Below are 18,435 nucleotides of genomic sequence, written 5' to 3'. Positions count from 1 at the left end.
CAAACGGCTCCATATCCCAAAAGGCTCAGAAACATTTTGTATGCAAGCCAGAAAAATGCTCTTGTTTGGGGGAGGTATCCTTCCAACACCCATCCACAACATATAATTTTCCAAAAAGCAGGTTTTACAAACGCCTGTACATCACAATACTTGGAAACAATACTTGGTAAAAAAAAAATGTTTTATACACATGACATTTTTATGTCAACTTATATTTAATTTCAAAATCAAAGACGACTTTGATATTTTGGATTTACTAGAGCGACTGTTTCATGGTAAAGTTGACGACAGGGCTTTCTTACCGGTTGCCTGGAAGAGACAAGGCTCTTTTAGAAGCACCCTACATGTTAAAAAGGTACTAGTTCCCAAATTCTAGCTTCAGAAACTTATCTCTAGACAAAGAAGCAACTTGTAGCTTCTTCCTCACTGCCATTTTAATGGCAAATCATTTATTTTAATGCTACCAAGATAATGCCTCTGAAATTAAATATGTGCCCATTTTTTTCTCAGGGGGGCTAAGTAACCTTTAGCAAGAAGGTACGGGTTAAGACAATAAATCTGTCCAAAGTAGAACTGTCAGCTCTGTACTCTTGAGCCACTAATTATTTATTACATAAGCCAAGTACATGCGGGGGGTACAAAATTATCATGTGCAGGGGCCCCTCTCTACTAATAAGTGAGGAGAGGGTGTGAGGAGAAAAATACATTTACATTCCCAATACCTGAAATATTCTCTTTTCAGCTCCTCTCTGCTTGATGTATTCTTTGGGCAGGAATTCCTTTAGACTGAGAAAGAGGAAGGAAAAAAGGACAGCATTTATGCTCTAGGATGAGAAGGAAAGAAAAAAACTCACAGTTAAGTCACTAACTTTCCCAGCATTTCCTGGTTAGAATTAATAACAAACTGCCACACTCCACAATGCACTTAAATAGGACACAGTGTAAAATGAGTCTGAAAAACCATGTGAAGCTAACGTAGTTAAATGAGACAGAATTTCCAGGATACACTGTAAAGTGACAGAGTAAGGGGCACACGTGTGTATAGTGTGCTATCCTTTGCAACAAAGCAAGGAAATACTTTTCATTTTATATTGTTAATATGTATTTTTAAAACAATAGAAGAATATGCCTGTTACTAATAAAAATGATTCTCTATGGGAAGAAGGGAAAAACAGGGAGAGGGGAACAAGGATGAAAACTGGACCTCTGTAAATACTCCTTGAAAAAAATTTTTTCACTTCAGATGCACAGGAAATCACAAAAAGGAGAAGAAAGCAACACCTAAAAACCTAAAGCAAACTGAAACAAGTAAACTTAACAGCATATCAAATTGACAGCATAACTACAGAGAGAAAAATGATTTCAGGTAACACTGAGAAACAGTCTTTTCAATACACGCCCCTACTCAGATATACTTAAAGATGAAATAAGCCACAGTAAAATAATTGATAAATATTGATACCATTAAACACTCTCTCTCCTTCATATACACACACACTCTATAAAATTAAGATATTACATTATATAACATGTTATATACAATTCATATAAAGTGAGTAATTTTACTAGTTGTTAGTAACCAAATTTTTAGCATAAAAGAGAAAAAAATATACTGACAGTGACCAGAGGGGAGGAGGGAAGGGGATGAAGGGGGAAAGAAAGGGAAGGGTCTAGTCAAGGAACATGTATAAAGGACCCTTGCACATGGACAGCAGGGTGGGGACTGACTGCAGGAGCAGGGGCGGGGGGTAGAGGGGAGGGTAGAGCAACAACGGAAAAACTGGGACAACTGTAATTGAACAACAATTTTAAAAAAGGAAAAAGAGAAAACATATAAAGCCAAAAAAGTCCAGTGAAAACCCTGCAATCTTTCATTTGACTTGGAAATAATTACCTGCATATCTGATTCAGTTTTATTTTTCTGAAAAACATTTATTTTCTAGTTGTGTCCTCTTAGGAGACTACAGGCAAGGAAAACCTGATGGCAATAAGCACCCCCAGCACCTTGGTCAGGTGGTCTTCAGACACCACTCCCCACTAAAAGAAACCAGAGGTCCCTGGAGAAATGACTGCTTCTAGCTCTGTGCCAGGAAATGGTGTAAGATGTTCTCAGGCTTCTTACGCCTAAGATCAGGAAGCTATCAAAATGGCTGGAGCCAGATTCCAGGGATAACCATGGACCGAAACGGGATGGTTTAAAGACCATACACAGCAGAAGAAAGAACAGGATGATCATACCATGGTGGCAGCAATTTTTAAGAAATGCTGAAAAGTCATTGAATAAGGGAAGGAGAATTTAATAAACACATCTGGAGGAGTGAGGTCTGCATTCAAATCTAGGTGTTCACTGAAACCTCATTTTCTTATATAAAAGTTTAAGCTGCTTCTGCAAGTAATTCCAAAAGAGGCATCCTAAAGGTGTTCTCTGGTCCGGCAGGTAGTGTCCAAGTACATGGGAGCAGCTATGATTTGGGGAAGTGTTAACTGCCTCGCCTCTGTCCCAAAGCTGCCACCACATAGTTAGTTATATGACCATAGGCAAGTCACCTCCTCTCTAAACTGGTTTTACCACCTGAAAAGAAGAAAAATACTCCCACCTAGGAGTGTCATTACTTATGTGAACTGAAAGCAACGGATGTCCCCTCATTCCTGAGGAGCAACGGCATCAATACTAACACGCAAAGCAGTGCCATGTCTGCCCAGCACAGGGTGCAGAAACGAAGGGGAGGGAAGGCAGAAGGTGCAGCAGGGACGGTGTCACCCAAAGGACACTGCAACCCCCACATTTCCTGAGTCCAACCTTTATGTTGAATCACCGGATGACTAAAAATAACATCTCCAATGTGCTATCACATCAGGTTCTCTGAGTGTGGTCCCCGAACCAGCAGCGTGCTGACTGAGAGGCTCTGGCGGTGAGGCCCACCAGCGTGTGTTTTAACAAGCCCTCAGGATGACCCTGTGGGACAGTCAGCTTGGAGCACGGCAAGCACGGCAGGCCGAAGGCTCTGTTGATAGAACCAGACGCGCCTGGGTTTGGATCCAGACTCAAAGATGCAAATGCCTGTGTGATTGAGAGTACTGGTTTACTAAATCCTGGTGGGTAACTGACATCATGATGTGGACGGAAGGAAGCACTGGTGGGAAGGGGTGGACAGAGAGGTTGGCATGGGAGAAGCATGGGGAAGAGTTTGAGGTCCTACCTCAGTCCCACAGAACCAGTCCCAATACCTTTCAGTGACAGGAAGGAAATCGGCCTAGAGGGGCAGAGATAGCTCAGGGCTGGATAAGTTCAGAGGCTCCTGGTTTGAAAGTTCTGGAGTCTGAAAGTAGTTAGAGAAGTAGGCACCAACCTCAGCAAGCTGCTGCTGGGAGGCCCACTGAATGGCCATTGCCTCCCAAAACTGAGAGAAGCTCTAGAGCACAGGATGGGCGCAACAGTACAGAAACTAGTGGGCAGGTAGGGATGGGGAACAGGAGGTAGGACAGAGTGGGTGAAGAACAAAAGCAGAAATGCCTGCTTTGTGGGGAGGTGGAAGACAGAATCTGCAGCCAAATTATTCTGACAAAAACATGCAGAAGACCAGCTCCAAAGAAGGAATATGGTTTGAACATATGCCCAAAGAAAAACTGACTTACGACCTCCCACCGTGTCAAAGCTTTGCTGTTGACAATACAATTATCTTGAGTGCGAGGGGAAAATGTTCCAAGCCCACTCCACATTGTTCCTCAACAGAGACTCATACGCTGGGTTGCGTTGTTTTCTCAGTAGAGTGCTTCTGAGGCACATGCCCACAGGAGGAGGGGGTTACAGTAAACCAGGACCACAGGGCTGCTCGGCCTGTGACACAGCTGTTGGCACTCATGGCTGGACCGTTTACTCCCGCAGCGCAGAGTCACGGAAACGTTTTGTCTGACCTCCAATGCCTACTGATTTTGCCTTTGCCACGTGTGCGATATCCAACCTCAACCGAATGCAAGCTTTTATCACCTCACACACAAACTATCACAACTGGCTTTTCAAAAGAAATGTTAACTGTGGAAACATTTTGAAATGTACAGATAAGTATATACCTCATAATTTATACGCCTATCACCGAGGATAAAAACATGTTAACATGTTGCAATATTTGCTTCATGATGGCTACCCCCTCTCTGTTTTTAAAGAAATAGAGATTACAAATTTGGCTGATGTCCCATACCATTCTTCTCTCCCTGATGGTAGTCACTTTCTTGAATTTGGTTTCCATGCATATTTTATGTTCCTACATCTCCTTGTGGCTATAACCAACACACTCTGTATCTCTTTGTATTTTTAAATTCAACAGAGCTATATTCTGAAATGTCTTGTTTCTTCTGTAAAGTACTTTGGTGTTTTCTTACATTTAAATTTGCACCCACCTGCTGGACATGAAAAACTATACCCTTATTGATTTTGCATTCTGGCTTATTTATGAGACTGAATGTTTTTCCATACCTCTGAAAATCAGTTGAATTTCCTTTTCTCTAAGTAAGGCCCATAATACTATCCCGGGTGATCTTTTTCTTGGAGATTTTTTTTCCTTTTTAATATTTTCTGGATATTAATTTGTTCTTTGTAGTATGCATTACAAATATGCAAACTTCTTCTAGTTTGGAGCTTTGCTCTGAACTTGGCAATGTCTTTTGCCTAATATTTTAATTTTAAAAAAGATAGGTTTATCAACCCTCAGAATTCCTATACCACCCTACGTCAATAATAGTGTTTATCATCACAGCTTTGTATGGAGTTAGAATAATTGTGTAAGTCCTCCATTTATCTTCAGTTAGCTTTGGTCATTTATGAGCCAAGGCTAAAAACTGAATAGTCCATATTCATTTTTTAAGTTTTATCGAGATACACGTATTAGCTGAAATCATCTGGGCCTAGCCTTTGTTTGGGTGTGTCTGGTTGGCGTACTTTAACTGATAAGGCAACTCCAAGATTAGAGACCTACCCAGATTTTCTAATTACCCATTTTGTCTAGATTTTCAATCTTTTCGGCTTCAAGTTTTCATTTCATTCTTTTATGATTAAAAAAATCTCAATCTGAAGTTCCGCTCCATTTTCATTACTAACAATGTTTATATTTTTGCTTTTCTTTTGTTGCTCCTGATCAAACATACCAGATATTTACATATTTTATTAATTTTTTCAAAGCAGTAGCTTTTGTTTTGATTCTCTGATTCGTATTTCATTACTTTTTCTTGACTACAATACTTTTTCTTTTATTTTGATCTTGTTCTACGTATCCTTCCCTGAGAGAAATAGTGTTAAATTATTCCACTAAAATTGTATATCCAAAATTCTCCTTGTAATACTGTCTGTTTTTTTGTTGTATACTTCAGGGTGCAATATACTGCAATGCTAGGTGCATGCAGGTTTACAATGAAAATATATCATCCTGGTCACCGAGTCTATCTTTATAATGACCTTCCTTGTCTCTATTTATGCTTTGTTTGCCTTACAAGTCTATTTTGTGTGACATTATAGTTTCTCTAGCTTTATTATATTTTTATTGTATTTTTCGCATTACTACTTAACCCCCTTATACTCCCCTGCCCCCTGCAATCACCACAGTCGCCCATGTCCACAAGTCCTTTTTCCTCGATCCCTCCATCCCCTAACTTATCCCCCTCCCAATAGCTGTCACCTTGCTCTCTACGAGTTTGTCTCTATTTTGCTTGCTAGTTCAGTTTGTTCACTATATTCCACATATAAATGAAATCATATGATATTTGTATTTCTCTGATTGGCTTATTTCACTCAGCATAATGTTGTCCAGGTCCATCCACGTTGTCACAAAGGGTAAAGTTTTCTTTTTTTATGGCCAAGTAGTATTCCATTGCATAAATGTCCATACTTGTTTTAGCCACTCGTCTACTGATGGACACTTGGGCTGCTTCTGTATCTTAGTGATTGTAAATAACACTGTAATAAACATAGAGGTGCTTATGTTCTCTCAAATTAGTATTTTGGATTTCTTCGGATATATTCCCAGAAGTGGGATCATTGGGTCAAAAGGCAGATCCATTTTTAATTTTTTGAGGTATCTCCATACTGCTTTCCACAGTGATTGCACCAGTCTGCACTCCCACCAACAGTGCAAAGGGTTCCCCTTTCTCCACATCCTTGCCAGCACTTGTTTGTCGTTTTATTAATGCTAGTCATTCTGACAAGTGTGAGGTGGGATCTCATTGTGGTTTTAATTTGCATTTCTCTGATGATTAGTGATGTTGAGCTATTCTTCATATATCTATGGGCCACCTGTACACTCTCTTTGGAGAAGTGTCTTTTTAGATCCTTTTCCCATTTTTTGATTGGGTTGTTTGGTTTTTTGGTGTTGAGTTTTGTAAGGTCTTTATAAATTTTGGATATTCAACCCTTATCAAATGTATTGGCAAATACGTTCTTCCATTCTGTGGGTTGTCTTTTTATTTTGTTGATAATCTCCTTTGCTGTGCAAGAACTTTTTAGTTTGATGTCATCCAATTTGTTTATTTTTTCTTTTGTTTCCCTTGCCTGGGGAGATTCCTCAGATAAAATATTGCTACAAGCAATGTTATTTAACTATTTTCCTAGTGTATTATTTTTTATGCCTTTACTTAAAATGTTCTTCTGTCCTTAAATTTTAAGTGTGTCTTTAGGAATTAAAATAGAGCTGAACTTTTTAAAAATTCCATCTAATATGAGAACTTCTATAAACTGTTAATGTTGATTTACTTATGCAGTTGTCTCTAGACAACAATGTAGGTGAAGGTGCTGATGCCTGTGCAGTCACAAATCTATGTACAAGTTTTGACTCCCCCAGGACTTAAGTACAATCAGCCCTTTGAATCCATGGATTCAACCAACCACAGATGGAAATCAGGGTTTTTGATACATGGCTTAGAAATCACAGTTGGGAATGGCGGGGGGGAACTGTTTTCGATATGAATCCATGATGTGAAATTTGCTGATACAAAGGGCTGGCTGTATTTCAACAAGGTGCTACTTATACGTGGATATGTTGAAACAAATCCACTATAAGTAGACTCGTGCAGTTGAAAACTCTGTTGTTCAAGGATCAACTGTGTTTGCTATGATGCCTAATATATTCAGGAGTATTTCTCATTTTGTACATTCTATTTTGCACGCTTTTATCTCTTCTTCACCCACCCCTGGTTTGGAAGTTATACAATCTCTTTCCATTCTTGTGGACTACCAATCTTTCCCCAACATTTTAATGTAAAAACTCTAAATACACACCATGTTTAAAGAATTATACAGCGAACACTCTATACCCACCATCTGGAGCTCTCTTCGGTTCTAACACATATACTTGACTTAAGGTCTACATTTTACCAGCGTATCTAATCTTTGATACGTTAAGGTCCATAGAAAGCTTCAACTCTTCTTAAACTCACTTCTTAATGTTTTCCACTGTGTTTTAAAGGGCCCTGAAGTTAGTCATTATAACAGGTTTTGTTGTTGCTGTTTTAAGAGCTAATTCTTCTTTATCTTACATACTTTCTATTTTGCCAAATTTATTGATCAACATTGCTGTTTGTACCATATTCTTGCCACCTTTCTAAAAACAATTCATAGTAGTCCCCACAGCCTGCACTGCAACTTTAAAAATCCTAAATAAACTACCCTGTATTCAAAACATAGTTAAAGGCTAGACCTTGTTGAAATCAGAGCCAAGTTTTGGCTCTCCATAACAACGACTTCATATGTTTATTTGCCAAACAGACTGCAGTTTGTCTGCGGCCAAGAATTAGTATATATCCCCTTGCATCTTCTCTACACCCAGCACAAGAGAACACAACTATGAAGTCCTTCATGAGTTAAAGAACACCATGGGGCATGCTTTCTGAAAGCACAGAAGAACATGAAATATACATGTGACTATTGGGTTGTGTTGTCTATACTTCATGCTTCCATGAAATGTCCCCTTCTGGGACTCTGGAGATGACCTGAAGAAAACTGTCACCGAGATGGAGCACTGGAGACTAGGTGTGGGAGAATGGCTGTTTTCCGGCTTCTAGCTCTCCCTGGCTCTGGCCTTGCTTCTGTCTGTCTCTCTGGCACCTGTTTTGTCCATCTATAGAACTGATGAGGGACATTAAATAATCCTTAATTCTATGAAAACTCTGAAAACCTTTCAGCCTCTGATTTTCATTACTCTAAATAAACACCTTCACCAAGGTGGTATTGAGTCCAGAAATCATTAAAGTGTCCCAAGAAAGGTAAAAAACTAATCTCATAAAAAGGTCCACAGTATGCTGCTGACTTCAGGCAAAAATGCTTAAACAAATTTTCAAAAAATTAAAAAAGATGTGTACTCACTAAATGCACCTTATCCAGAAATTACATGGGTGAAATCTCGACCTGGCTGTATCTTCAACCTGGCTCCATGACAAGTCCAACCTTCTCACTAATTTCTTTTTAAGACTCTGACTTGTTCAAGCAGACAGCACATATGAAAGCTGGATGGAGACAATATAAAGCCTGGCAAACATGGCCCGGGCGTGTTATCCCCAAACAGTATCCAACTAGCCAATGTACAATCAGGGGAAAATGACTTGCCCTTTTGTTTCAATTAGAAGGAAATGGACAGTTTCAGGAAGCTTTGCCTATACAGTGTGTGCATTAATGTACGCAACAAAACATCTCCACTAGAAGACAATGCCTCACTACCTAGACTGGATTTGGTCTAATTAGAAAGTAAATCAAATTCATATGGGAAAATAATTGTACCAAGCATAATAAGCTTGCTCGAATTTGGAACCTTAGGAGGCACACACACACCACTGGAGGCACGGGCTTCATACTACGATATCAGAAAAAAGAAAACTGACTAAATGCAATTGCTTAACTTTGGCTACTTCAAGATTATTAGGAGAAGGGCCATCCTTACCGGAGTGCTGGCACACAGCATTCAGGAGACCTATAAATCGCAGGAGATGCTGTAGGAGCAATGCCAAGGCTCCGATGGTGCTTGCGATCCCCACGCAAATAGTCAGGGGCGCAAAAACAGCCGCTACCACGTAGTTGGCACAACCAGTGACACTCACTCAGGAAAAAAACCAAAGGACCTTGGAATCACATCTTAAAGCACTTTCCTAACTTTGCTGCACGTTGGAAGACCGGTGGCAGGGACAACTTTGAAAGCAGGGTTCCCTTTGTAAATGACAGGACCCAGTGCGAGTAGTTAGAAGCTACTTGCTGAAAAAAACCCCTCTATGTAGCTGTACAAGCCAAGGCTCCTCTCCGTGACTCTCCTTCCACATGTGGTGCATAAAGTACACTGCTCTCTGAATCCACAGCGGGGCCCTGCGAACTAGCTGTCCGGAAGCTCTGGAGAAAAGGCATTAATGAAATGACTGGGCAGCATCATCAGTGCAGGCACTCAGTGCATGGCTGCGTTTAGACCACCTTTTCATCAGGGCCACGTGGGCTGACAGTTAAGAAAGCCTAAAAACAGGAAAGTATCTTATTTGAAAATTTTTGGTTCATAAGTCTTTTCTCATTTGTTCCTGTTCTTCATCATTCACTCAAAGAAACAGAAACAGAAACAAAAGACGTTTCCGCCAGGACCTAATGAGCTCTTGCTGTTTGTCAATTTCCGCGGCCATAATCCACAGTATCTGAGGGCACGTCACAAGCCAAGTGTGTCTGAGGAACCAGCTGTGGGGTTAGCATGTGGGAATATGGAACTTCTGGAAGATGGCATGCACATGGTCTTTCGTACGGCATCTGGGGTGTCACAGAACACAGAGAAAGGCAAGCTTCCCGCAGCTCCTGCAGGAAGGAAGCCAGACCACATGGGTACAAATGGGCCCTGAGGAACACTTGGCCACAGGACTCATTTGGTGAATATAAAACCAAAGAAATGACAGAACCTGCTCAAAGCCATTCTCAAGGTCACCATATGGTCTGTTGCAGAACAAAAATATCACTTTGGAAAGGCTCCCTGGGATTCGTTAACCCAAGGGGAGAGTTTTTTGGTTTTTGTTTTTGAAACAACTCAGTTCAGACCTGTTGGCCAGGCATTCTCTGCCACCCGGAGAAAGTCAGGTTTTCTTCTTACTATAGGGCTTATGCTTGGTCCCTATGTATTCCACCAAAGTGAAAGCAGGATCAAGACCAAATAAGCATTTATGTTATCCTCTCCCCTCAGTACCGGTGGACACAATACAATGGATGCCCTTCTCAACACATCTCAGGCTGGCCCATCCTGCAGGAAATCTGGCACCGCCCACCCTCAGTCAGCACCAGTCAGGTCCCTACTTCCAAAGCCTCTACAAGTCATATTTAGGTAACATCATGATACCAATCATGTCAAGACTCTGTGAAGTGACTTCTTTTGGGCCCGGCCAAATGTTTCATCTGCCCTAGGGGGAAGCAGAAGAGAAAGAGAAAGGGGGGAGAGTGACAGATAAAGGAAGTGAATGTTACCAGTGGAAGGAACACACAAAACCCTTGGAGAAGCCCAAGTCAAAACAGAGGGGAAGATCAAAACAGCAGCCAATGTATGGCTGGGCTTGTCCTCCCGGTATTCCTAGGAAACCAACCCTAATGCGACTGTTTTATGGGGCCAGGATGAATCTATAGGGTTCACTTGTTCTTCAGTCTCCGAGCCGGAAAAAGACACCCTCATCATCTTATAAACGAGAACCGGACCAGATGGGTGGAAAGAGTGGAGAAGTAGTTAATGAGTACATCATCCTCTCAGAGCAACAGAGAATTCGTAAGATTGTGATAAAGAACATGAAGCTCTGTCTTTTATACTCTGTTGTTCTCATATAGGAGTCTTAACAAAAAATTAAAAATGACAAAATTTGGCCCATTATTTAGAAGGAATATTCTAATGGGCAGAGGAAATCACAGGCTACCCGAACTTGGAGCAGATAACCTTCACAGTCATCCCAACCCTGAGTGTCCAGGCCACTTGCTTTCCCTGAGGTCTACAAATTTCATCATACACTCAACTGAGTAAAAGCTAAAAATCTTGTAATTGATCGAAACTACTGTATGTACTTTATATAGCTAGCTCAAAAACAAATAGTGAAAAGAAAAACAGAGGAGAAAAAAGAAAGCCAAAAGATCATTTACTCTAGGAATCCAGGTTTGTGTTTATGCTCCACATGAGGTCCGAATTGTATCTGGGCTTGAAATCCTCCAAACTCACAAGCTTTCTCGAAGGAGACAGGGTGGGAGCCGTTCAGGATATCATCCCGAGCCTGAAACACAAGAGGAAGCAAAAGGCATCAGGAGCTTGGGGGAATGACACATCCTGTCTATTGACACATTCCTGCACCTGAGAGAGAGCACCTTCTCTGCAGAGCAAGGGGGAAACATGCCAGCCAACCCAGTGAGGCATGCAGGGCCCCGTGGGTGATTGTAGCATTGTAGGGGTACGGCACAAGGAAAGCAAGTCCTTGCCCCGAACTGCCTACAGATGGGCAGCATCAGCGGTGTCCAGTGCCCTGAAACTAAAGCTTGAGTAAAGTCTAGGGACGCAGAAGTGGATCGTGAAAAATGGAGGCGAAGAGAAATCCTTGTGAAATGACCGAATAAATGGGGAGGGAGAAGGGAAGAAATAGAACATACTTTCCATAACCCCAAATCATCAAGTGAAGAGAAAAATTATCTAGAAGTAAAACCCCCATCCCAAGATAAACAAGGGGGAGGGAGGAGAGGGACAGTCAGACACAAGAACTCAATACTGCGGACATTTAGGGGAAATGATAAGCAAACGCAGTCTTCGAATCAGGAACTCACTGTCCCAAGTTCCTCTCTCAGTTCTTAACCCATCACTGCTGTTGCTATTTATTCTTTTTCTTTCTTTCCTTTGTCTAGTTTCCTGACCCCTAGACCACTCTAGATGGCCATGCTGAGCTAAAAGGCTCTGACCCTTAAACACGCACCATCTTACTGCCCTATCTCCCTTTCCTTCTAGCCTTCCGGCCTCTCTCCCAAGCTCTCCTTCCACACCACTCTTCCATCCACTAACTAAGGGATCAGTAAACGTTTCCTGTAAGAGGCCAGAGAGTAAACATACCAGACCGTGTGGGCCATGCTGTCTGTGTCAGAATTACCAAATCCTTCCACTGGACCACGACAGCAGCCACAGACAACACATAAACAATAATGTGATACATAAGTGGATTTACCAACGTGTAATACGTTAATGAATGAGCTGCATTCTAATAAAGCTTTATTTATAAACACAGGTGATGCTGTGGCTGCACTTTCTTCCTATGGGCACATAGGTAGATTAATAGAAGAACAGATAAGGGAAGGAGGAAAGGGAATAATTAAGAGACCTGAGAAACGGAGACAGATCGATGTTTTCCTTGAGCCAAAAGAAACCTTGGGGACTGTCTAATACAAAGCCCACATCTTACATCCGGGAAACTGCAACTCAGATAAAGTTAAAGGCCTCATCTGAGTTTGAAAATTAGTTAATAGTAAAGAAAAAGGGTTATCGAGAGAATATTGTTCAGCTAATGAGAAGTACTGATTTTCTGACCATTATTTATGTGTATTCTAAAATGTTAGCTAAGAAAGTGTTAGTGCATTTGAGGTGAACCAATTAAGCGCCACAAAGCTAGGCAGAGAGAGACAGTACTGGCCACCAGGTCCCAATCTAGGAGGCCAAAGAAAGGCCCTCCACTGAATGGCCAGCAGCTCATGTCAAACATCAACCCACACCACATCCGAACACATGTGAGGAACCCAGGAGCAATGCCCCTGGAAACTGCATGCCATACCCGTGACAGAAGCCAGAGCCCCGCTCCTGCTCAGCACAAGCCACAGCAGGGGCTTCTGGGACTCTCACCAGCCTCAATGTCTGAGCATCAGATATGGTACCTGAACATAAAGCAAGTTCAGCTGCACAGGGTCTCTCGAGTCCACATTCTGATCCGAGTAAAAGAACTTCCTTCTGAGCAGCAACGTTTCATTTTCATCAACTCCTTGTTCTCTGAATGTTCGGCTGTGGTCCAGCCAATTTACTGCAACACAACACCGCAGACAAGTGAGCTGTGCTTGTTTTTCCTTTCGGTTTAGGGGATTCATCAAAACAGCAGCTTAATACACATTATGTAGATGCACATTTCCACAATGCGATATTCAGTACAGTTACTTCTTATGTTAGAACTGTAAGTTTTTAACATTGCAAAACAATCTCACATATGTCATCACGTACCATACGACACACTGAACGAAAATCCCCTTCCCTCCGGGGGTTACAAACTTAAAAAATCAGTGCTTTATGCCAAGACAACAAAGTTAGCATTTTCCTTTAAGTCAAGAGTGGACACTTCAGTCTTATCAGGTGAAATAATTTATAAGCTTTGAGCATAATGAGTTACCTCCGACCCTAAATAGAAAAGAGGAGGAAAATTACAGTGATTGGGGGGAGGGGACACGCCGGTAGTGGGGGATGGTAGAACCCTGGCCCAGCTTGAATCTCACTCATTCAGAAAACGCTCAGCTGATATTGAGGTACATAGGAATTGATCACTCCTCTACTCTTTCCACAGCTCTCACTCCTACACTCCTCCCTGCGCTTAGCACATCCGTTGTAGTATTTATTACACGCTTCACTAGATTATAAGCTACGTTAGCACACAGGGAATGTGTTGGCTTACCCTTACCTCCCACGGTACCTAGGAGAGTATCATGCACATTATAAAAATTCTTGGGATTTGTCTACTAAAGTCTCACTTGGAAAAAAGTATGCAACTGGAAATCAAATGAGGCAGAAAGAGAGAATGGAGAAAGGGTCAGAAGAAATGAAGGTCCCACTGAAGATGGATAAACATAATGACAATGATGACCTCTTCCCAATGCATCAGCAAGAGCAAGAGCAAGAACAGTGAAAGAAAGAGGTTGGGAAGGTCTCAGTGACCTGTGCACGAAGTAAGGTTCTCAGGGCAGCGGGGGGACAGGTGGGGTCAGGCAGCCAGGTGCACACAGCGCAGGCTTTGGAGACACGTGGGGTGTATGGAACGGCTTTTCCAAATAATAACCACGTGGCCACAGAAGATTCCTTTCCTATGAGAGAATTACATTGCCATTTTGTAACCCCTAAGGCAATAATGTATCTAGGCTGTGGTCATCAATGGCTGTTAACATCACAAAAAGGGAGATACCCAAACACAATTTCTTGATGGAAATACAGCAGGTCCTTGAATAAAATATCATTTTGTTATAACATTGAGGAGATACTGTAGGAACTTAAATCTTATATCAACTGTTCTGTAATAAAATTGGTTTCATTATACAACATTTCGCTTAAAGTTGCAGAGCCTGTTGATGATGTTAAGTGAGGACTTACTGTACATGACATCACATATGAAGGAGTCTTTATTTTAAAAAAATACACACACATGAATCTGATCAAGCCTCCAGGTCTTAGGAATTAAAAGGAATAGAAGAACACGTTAAATGACACCATAGGTATGCCATCACCAAAATCAAGATATATAAAACTCTATGCAAGTAACAATCTGATTTCTTGCCCCTAAACATCTGAAGAAAAAAAAATGTAAAAGATGGAGGGAAATCTTCAAGACTAAAAGAAGTAAGCAACATATCATTCAACATTATTCGGACCCCAGTTAAAACAAACTGCTGAAAAAAGATTTTTAGAAGACAATGAAGAAAATGTAAACATGACTTGTGTATTTGATATTAAGAGATTACTTTTTTAGATGTGAAGTGGCATTTCAGTCACTTTGTTTAAGTCTCAATCTTTTAGTGACACGGACCATAATATTTACAGATGAAATGGGAAAAAAGCAAAACAAACAAACAAACCCAAACAGCCCGCCCCAGATCGCGGATGACGGGAGGGCCGAGGCCTGGCATGCCAGGTGTCCGCGCCACACTTCCCGCTCAGACACTCACAGTCGTCATCCGTGTGAAGCTTGGCCTTCAACTTCTCCATTTTCCTCTCATCTCGTAACAGTGTCCTGTCTTTTTTTAGAGTCCCCGTCCCTTCCTCTTTCTTTTCTTCAACTGTTTCTTGGATTAAAGAGTATTCTTCATAGTTTGTTATTCCTAAAAATATAAATTACGTTACATTATTAGTGATGACACATTGCTACTTTCCCTTTCACTGTGGGTCCTATAATACTCCCAGCAGTCTCTGGTGACAAAGGACAGAAAGAAACCTTACCCAGGTGAGGGTTGGGGGCTGCCCAAGGAACACATATCAAATAACTCTGGCTAAAAAGGAGTATCTTCAGATAGTTAAGTTACACTCAAAATGTCATGTTCAATTGTCCTAATTTTCAAGAAACAAATACAAAGTATATAGATCACGCAGAACAAGGCAAGACAATGTCAAAGAAGAAGTGGCTGAAGGAACTAGGACTTCCTTTGAGTGAATAGTAAACTAAGAAAGGCCAGGCTACTTCTTCAAATATGTGAGGGGCTTTATGTAGAAAGGAAATAGACGTACTCTCTGAGGAGCTTAACAGAAGCTACAAGGAAAAAAAACTGTGTAACAATCAATCATACATAGGCTATCCCCATGAGTCTTTGCGGTGATATAAAGTATCCTGTAGTGGGTAGGAGACTGAATTACATGACTTTAGAAACATTATTGTCAATTAGAAAATTCCTGGTCTTTTGAAAGGAAAATAAAAGCTCTCAATATTGACTCAGTAAGAAGTTCAAGAATTTACAGTACCAGGCCCTGGGTTTGCAAATCGAGAGAATGATCACACTCTTAGAGATCCATGTGCTAGGACACTCCCACGACTGCCTCCACAGCGAATGGGGTAAGGAAAAGAAGAGGCACGTCCTTAAAGTAAAGCAAAAGCTGGAACCAAGGCATGTGAATACTCACCTATTCTGCTGCAAATAGTCACCAGGAGCTCCCCAACCGTCTTGGAGTCGTCCACCATCACCGTCTTCACAGATCCATCCAGCATCCGGATTTTCTGAGGTCTCTGTTTCTTTTTATATTCCAAAATATCCTAGGGCAAAACCAAACGAACATTTCATACTGCGTGAAACTAGATAATGAACTCGGACACCTTCTTTAAAAAAAATGAATTTTCCCTAGCACATTCTGATTTCTTCTTTCAAAGTGTTTGTGAGATTTTTGCCACTAATACGGAAACTCTAGGCCTAAATAATTCCTTTCATCAAGAGTTCTTAAAAACCTGATAGTGGACTTGCACCCAAAGAATACATTTATGGCTGATAGTTACTGAAAACTAACCTCTGTAAGGTGCAAGTAGCATATGTCTTCCCGACAGGCTGGGAATTATCTGCTCTAATAAGAATTAGCAGAGGAAAATTCCTACTTGGCTTTTTTAAAAAAACAGTAGTGTGCTCCTCCAATTATCTCTTATACTGTTAGAAGCAATGTTTAATATCCATGTCATGGAGGGAATAATTAATGTCCCTATAATTCTTCATAGTCGTGGTGTGTCACAGTAAAACTGGTTTCCACTGTAACGCCAAGGCCAAATAAGGGTAATGAGTTAGGAGTTATTTTTAAATAGAGACTTCTTTTTTTTACTACACATCTTAAAAATAGAGTTATGGAGGGAAAAATTAGTTGGCAACACGTATTTTACTCCTGCTTTATGGAATACTGACCAATCTGATACATGTACTCCATATACCAAAACCCAGTATTTCAAAGGTTAAACAGAACATTGAACACTTTTTACTCATTACCTCTTTCCACTTCCCTAGCACAACCATGTTTGGTTGTTACTTTTATGGGTCCTTATTAAATGTACATCTAATAATAAATTTCTTTTATATAAATAAAGCATGAATTAATATTCAATCTCTAACTACCTTTAGGATTACATTTTCATTTTCCCTCTCATCTGTCAATACTTTCTATAACCATTCGGCAGGATACTTCCTACATACTTACGGGAAAACGCTGATTCTTCTTTCGTAAATACTATGTCCAACAACGGCATGTGGAAACACTTTTAAATACTAACCACAAACTGCTTTAATTACTCTGTGGCATTTCAAGAATTTGGATGGATGATGTTTTCTATCACTACCTGCATAGCCCTTACAAAATTTGTTACATCAAGACTATTAATAAGATGCCCTGGAATCAAAAGAAATCGTTGGGTCTCTCCTTTTCTTTCAGGCATAATTATGTTGGCTTCCACAGAAGGCTCCGGGACAAAGTGATGGGAAAAAACGAGACGAGCAGCGTACCCCATTTCGCAACATGTAGTAATCCAGTGTTCTGCCCGCTTCCAGCCAAATGCCTTTCCTGGGGTCTTCATCAGAGAGAAACAGCCCATAGTCAGAAGCTGGAAGATTAACAGAAAGACATACAGAAGACAAGGTGATGATGAAGCCATCACTGACATCCAGGACCCAGTCTGCTGACCGGGCAAGAACGTGTGCCTTCCCTTTCACTGGGGAAATGCTTTGTTCTGACGCCAGAGCAGCCACTGGCACCAAGGCCGGTGGGGAGGCGTAAGGACTGAGCTGAAAATCCAATACCCTCAGACAAGGTTGATGTTTCTTAAAACCAGTGGGCCGCAGTTGTGTTAGAATTTAGGAAAATACAGTATCAAGAACAAGCAGTCCAAATTTCTTTCTAACTGAATTTGGATTTGTTCCTTATTGCTTACTGTAAGGCCAAGAGCCCATAAAGAATGACAAAAGAGACATGGAGAAAAACAAACGCAGAGACCCTCTAAGCCCAAAGCCACTCAAGCACAGAGGGGCCGATGGAGCCTTTTCATTTGGAATAATCCCTCTCACATCCCAGTACAGCATCACGGAAGGTAAGTAGGAGTTCCCTGTGATGAGAAGCCTCTGTTCTCCATGTCACCAAATCATGAGACATTCCATGTTCTCCACAGAGATCCTCACATCTGGTCCCAGAGGTACGAAGGGCGGTTGCAGGAGGAAAGCAGTATCGTTTCTTGTCTAAGGACTGGTCTCGTCCTTGATGTGACTCAGGGGAACCCCAGGGACCCAGGTGAGGGTCAGAGCTCCTGCTGTTTCACACAGAAACAATTTCAGATCTTTAAAGGGTTAGGCTTCCTGAGCTATAAAGCAATCTAACCCAAAGGGGACTGGGGATCCTGGGAGAAAAACAGCAACAGCAAAGTAAAGACACCACAAATGATCAAACAACTAGATCTTGAAGTAAGGCTGGGGAAGTAAGCAAATTTTATTTCTGGGTCATCTAGAAATAACAGAGTGTTTTTGAATAATGTAAATTATGCTTCACACCAAAAGGTCAGCAGTTTTGTGAGAAACGGATCTTTTGAAGAAGATCTATTCCCCCTGTAATTATCCTTGATGTCCTGCTTGATTTCATGCTTCCAATTTTTAAGATAAATCTTATACCACTTTCACACCAAAGGTTTATCAGTTTGGGAGTGGTCCCAATTTCTCAAGTGTCAGGCAAATAA

General features: G+C 41.1%; 1 protein-coding gene across 5 annotated transcripts in view; it reads right to left on the bottom strand.

The window, feature by feature from the left end:
• The window catches only part of TLN2 (talin 2), a 412,505-nt gene that overhangs the window by 162,472 nt on the left and 231,598 nt on the right, over positions 1–18,435 (bottom strand). For all 5 annotated transcript variants that reach the window (XM_053928612.2, XM_024567594.4, XM_045201599.2 and 2 more), the window contains 6 exons: positions 17,219–17,316; positions 15,867–15,996; positions 14,921–15,073; positions 12,878–13,020; positions 11,117–11,244; positions 723–786 (listed from right to left, as the gene is read on the bottom strand). In XM_053928612.2, coding sequence (XP_053784587.1) covers positions 723–786; positions 11,117–11,244; positions 12,878–13,020; positions 14,921–15,073; positions 15,867–15,996; positions 17,219–17,316 — 716 coding nt within the window. The remainder of the gene's footprint in view (positions 1–722; positions 787–11,116; positions 11,245–12,877; positions 13,021–14,920; positions 15,074–15,866; positions 15,997–17,218; positions 17,317–18,435) is intronic.

This window comes from Desmodus rotundus, chromosome 7, assembly GCF_022682495.2.
Source record: "Desmodus rotundus isolate HL8 chromosome 7, HLdesRot8A.1, whole genome shotgun sequence".
NCBI lineage: Eukaryota > Metazoa > Chordata > Mammalia > Chiroptera > Phyllostomidae > Desmodus > Desmodus rotundus.
Note: the sequence above shows the minus strand (reverse complement) of the source record. Positions and strands in the feature narration are given on the sequence as shown.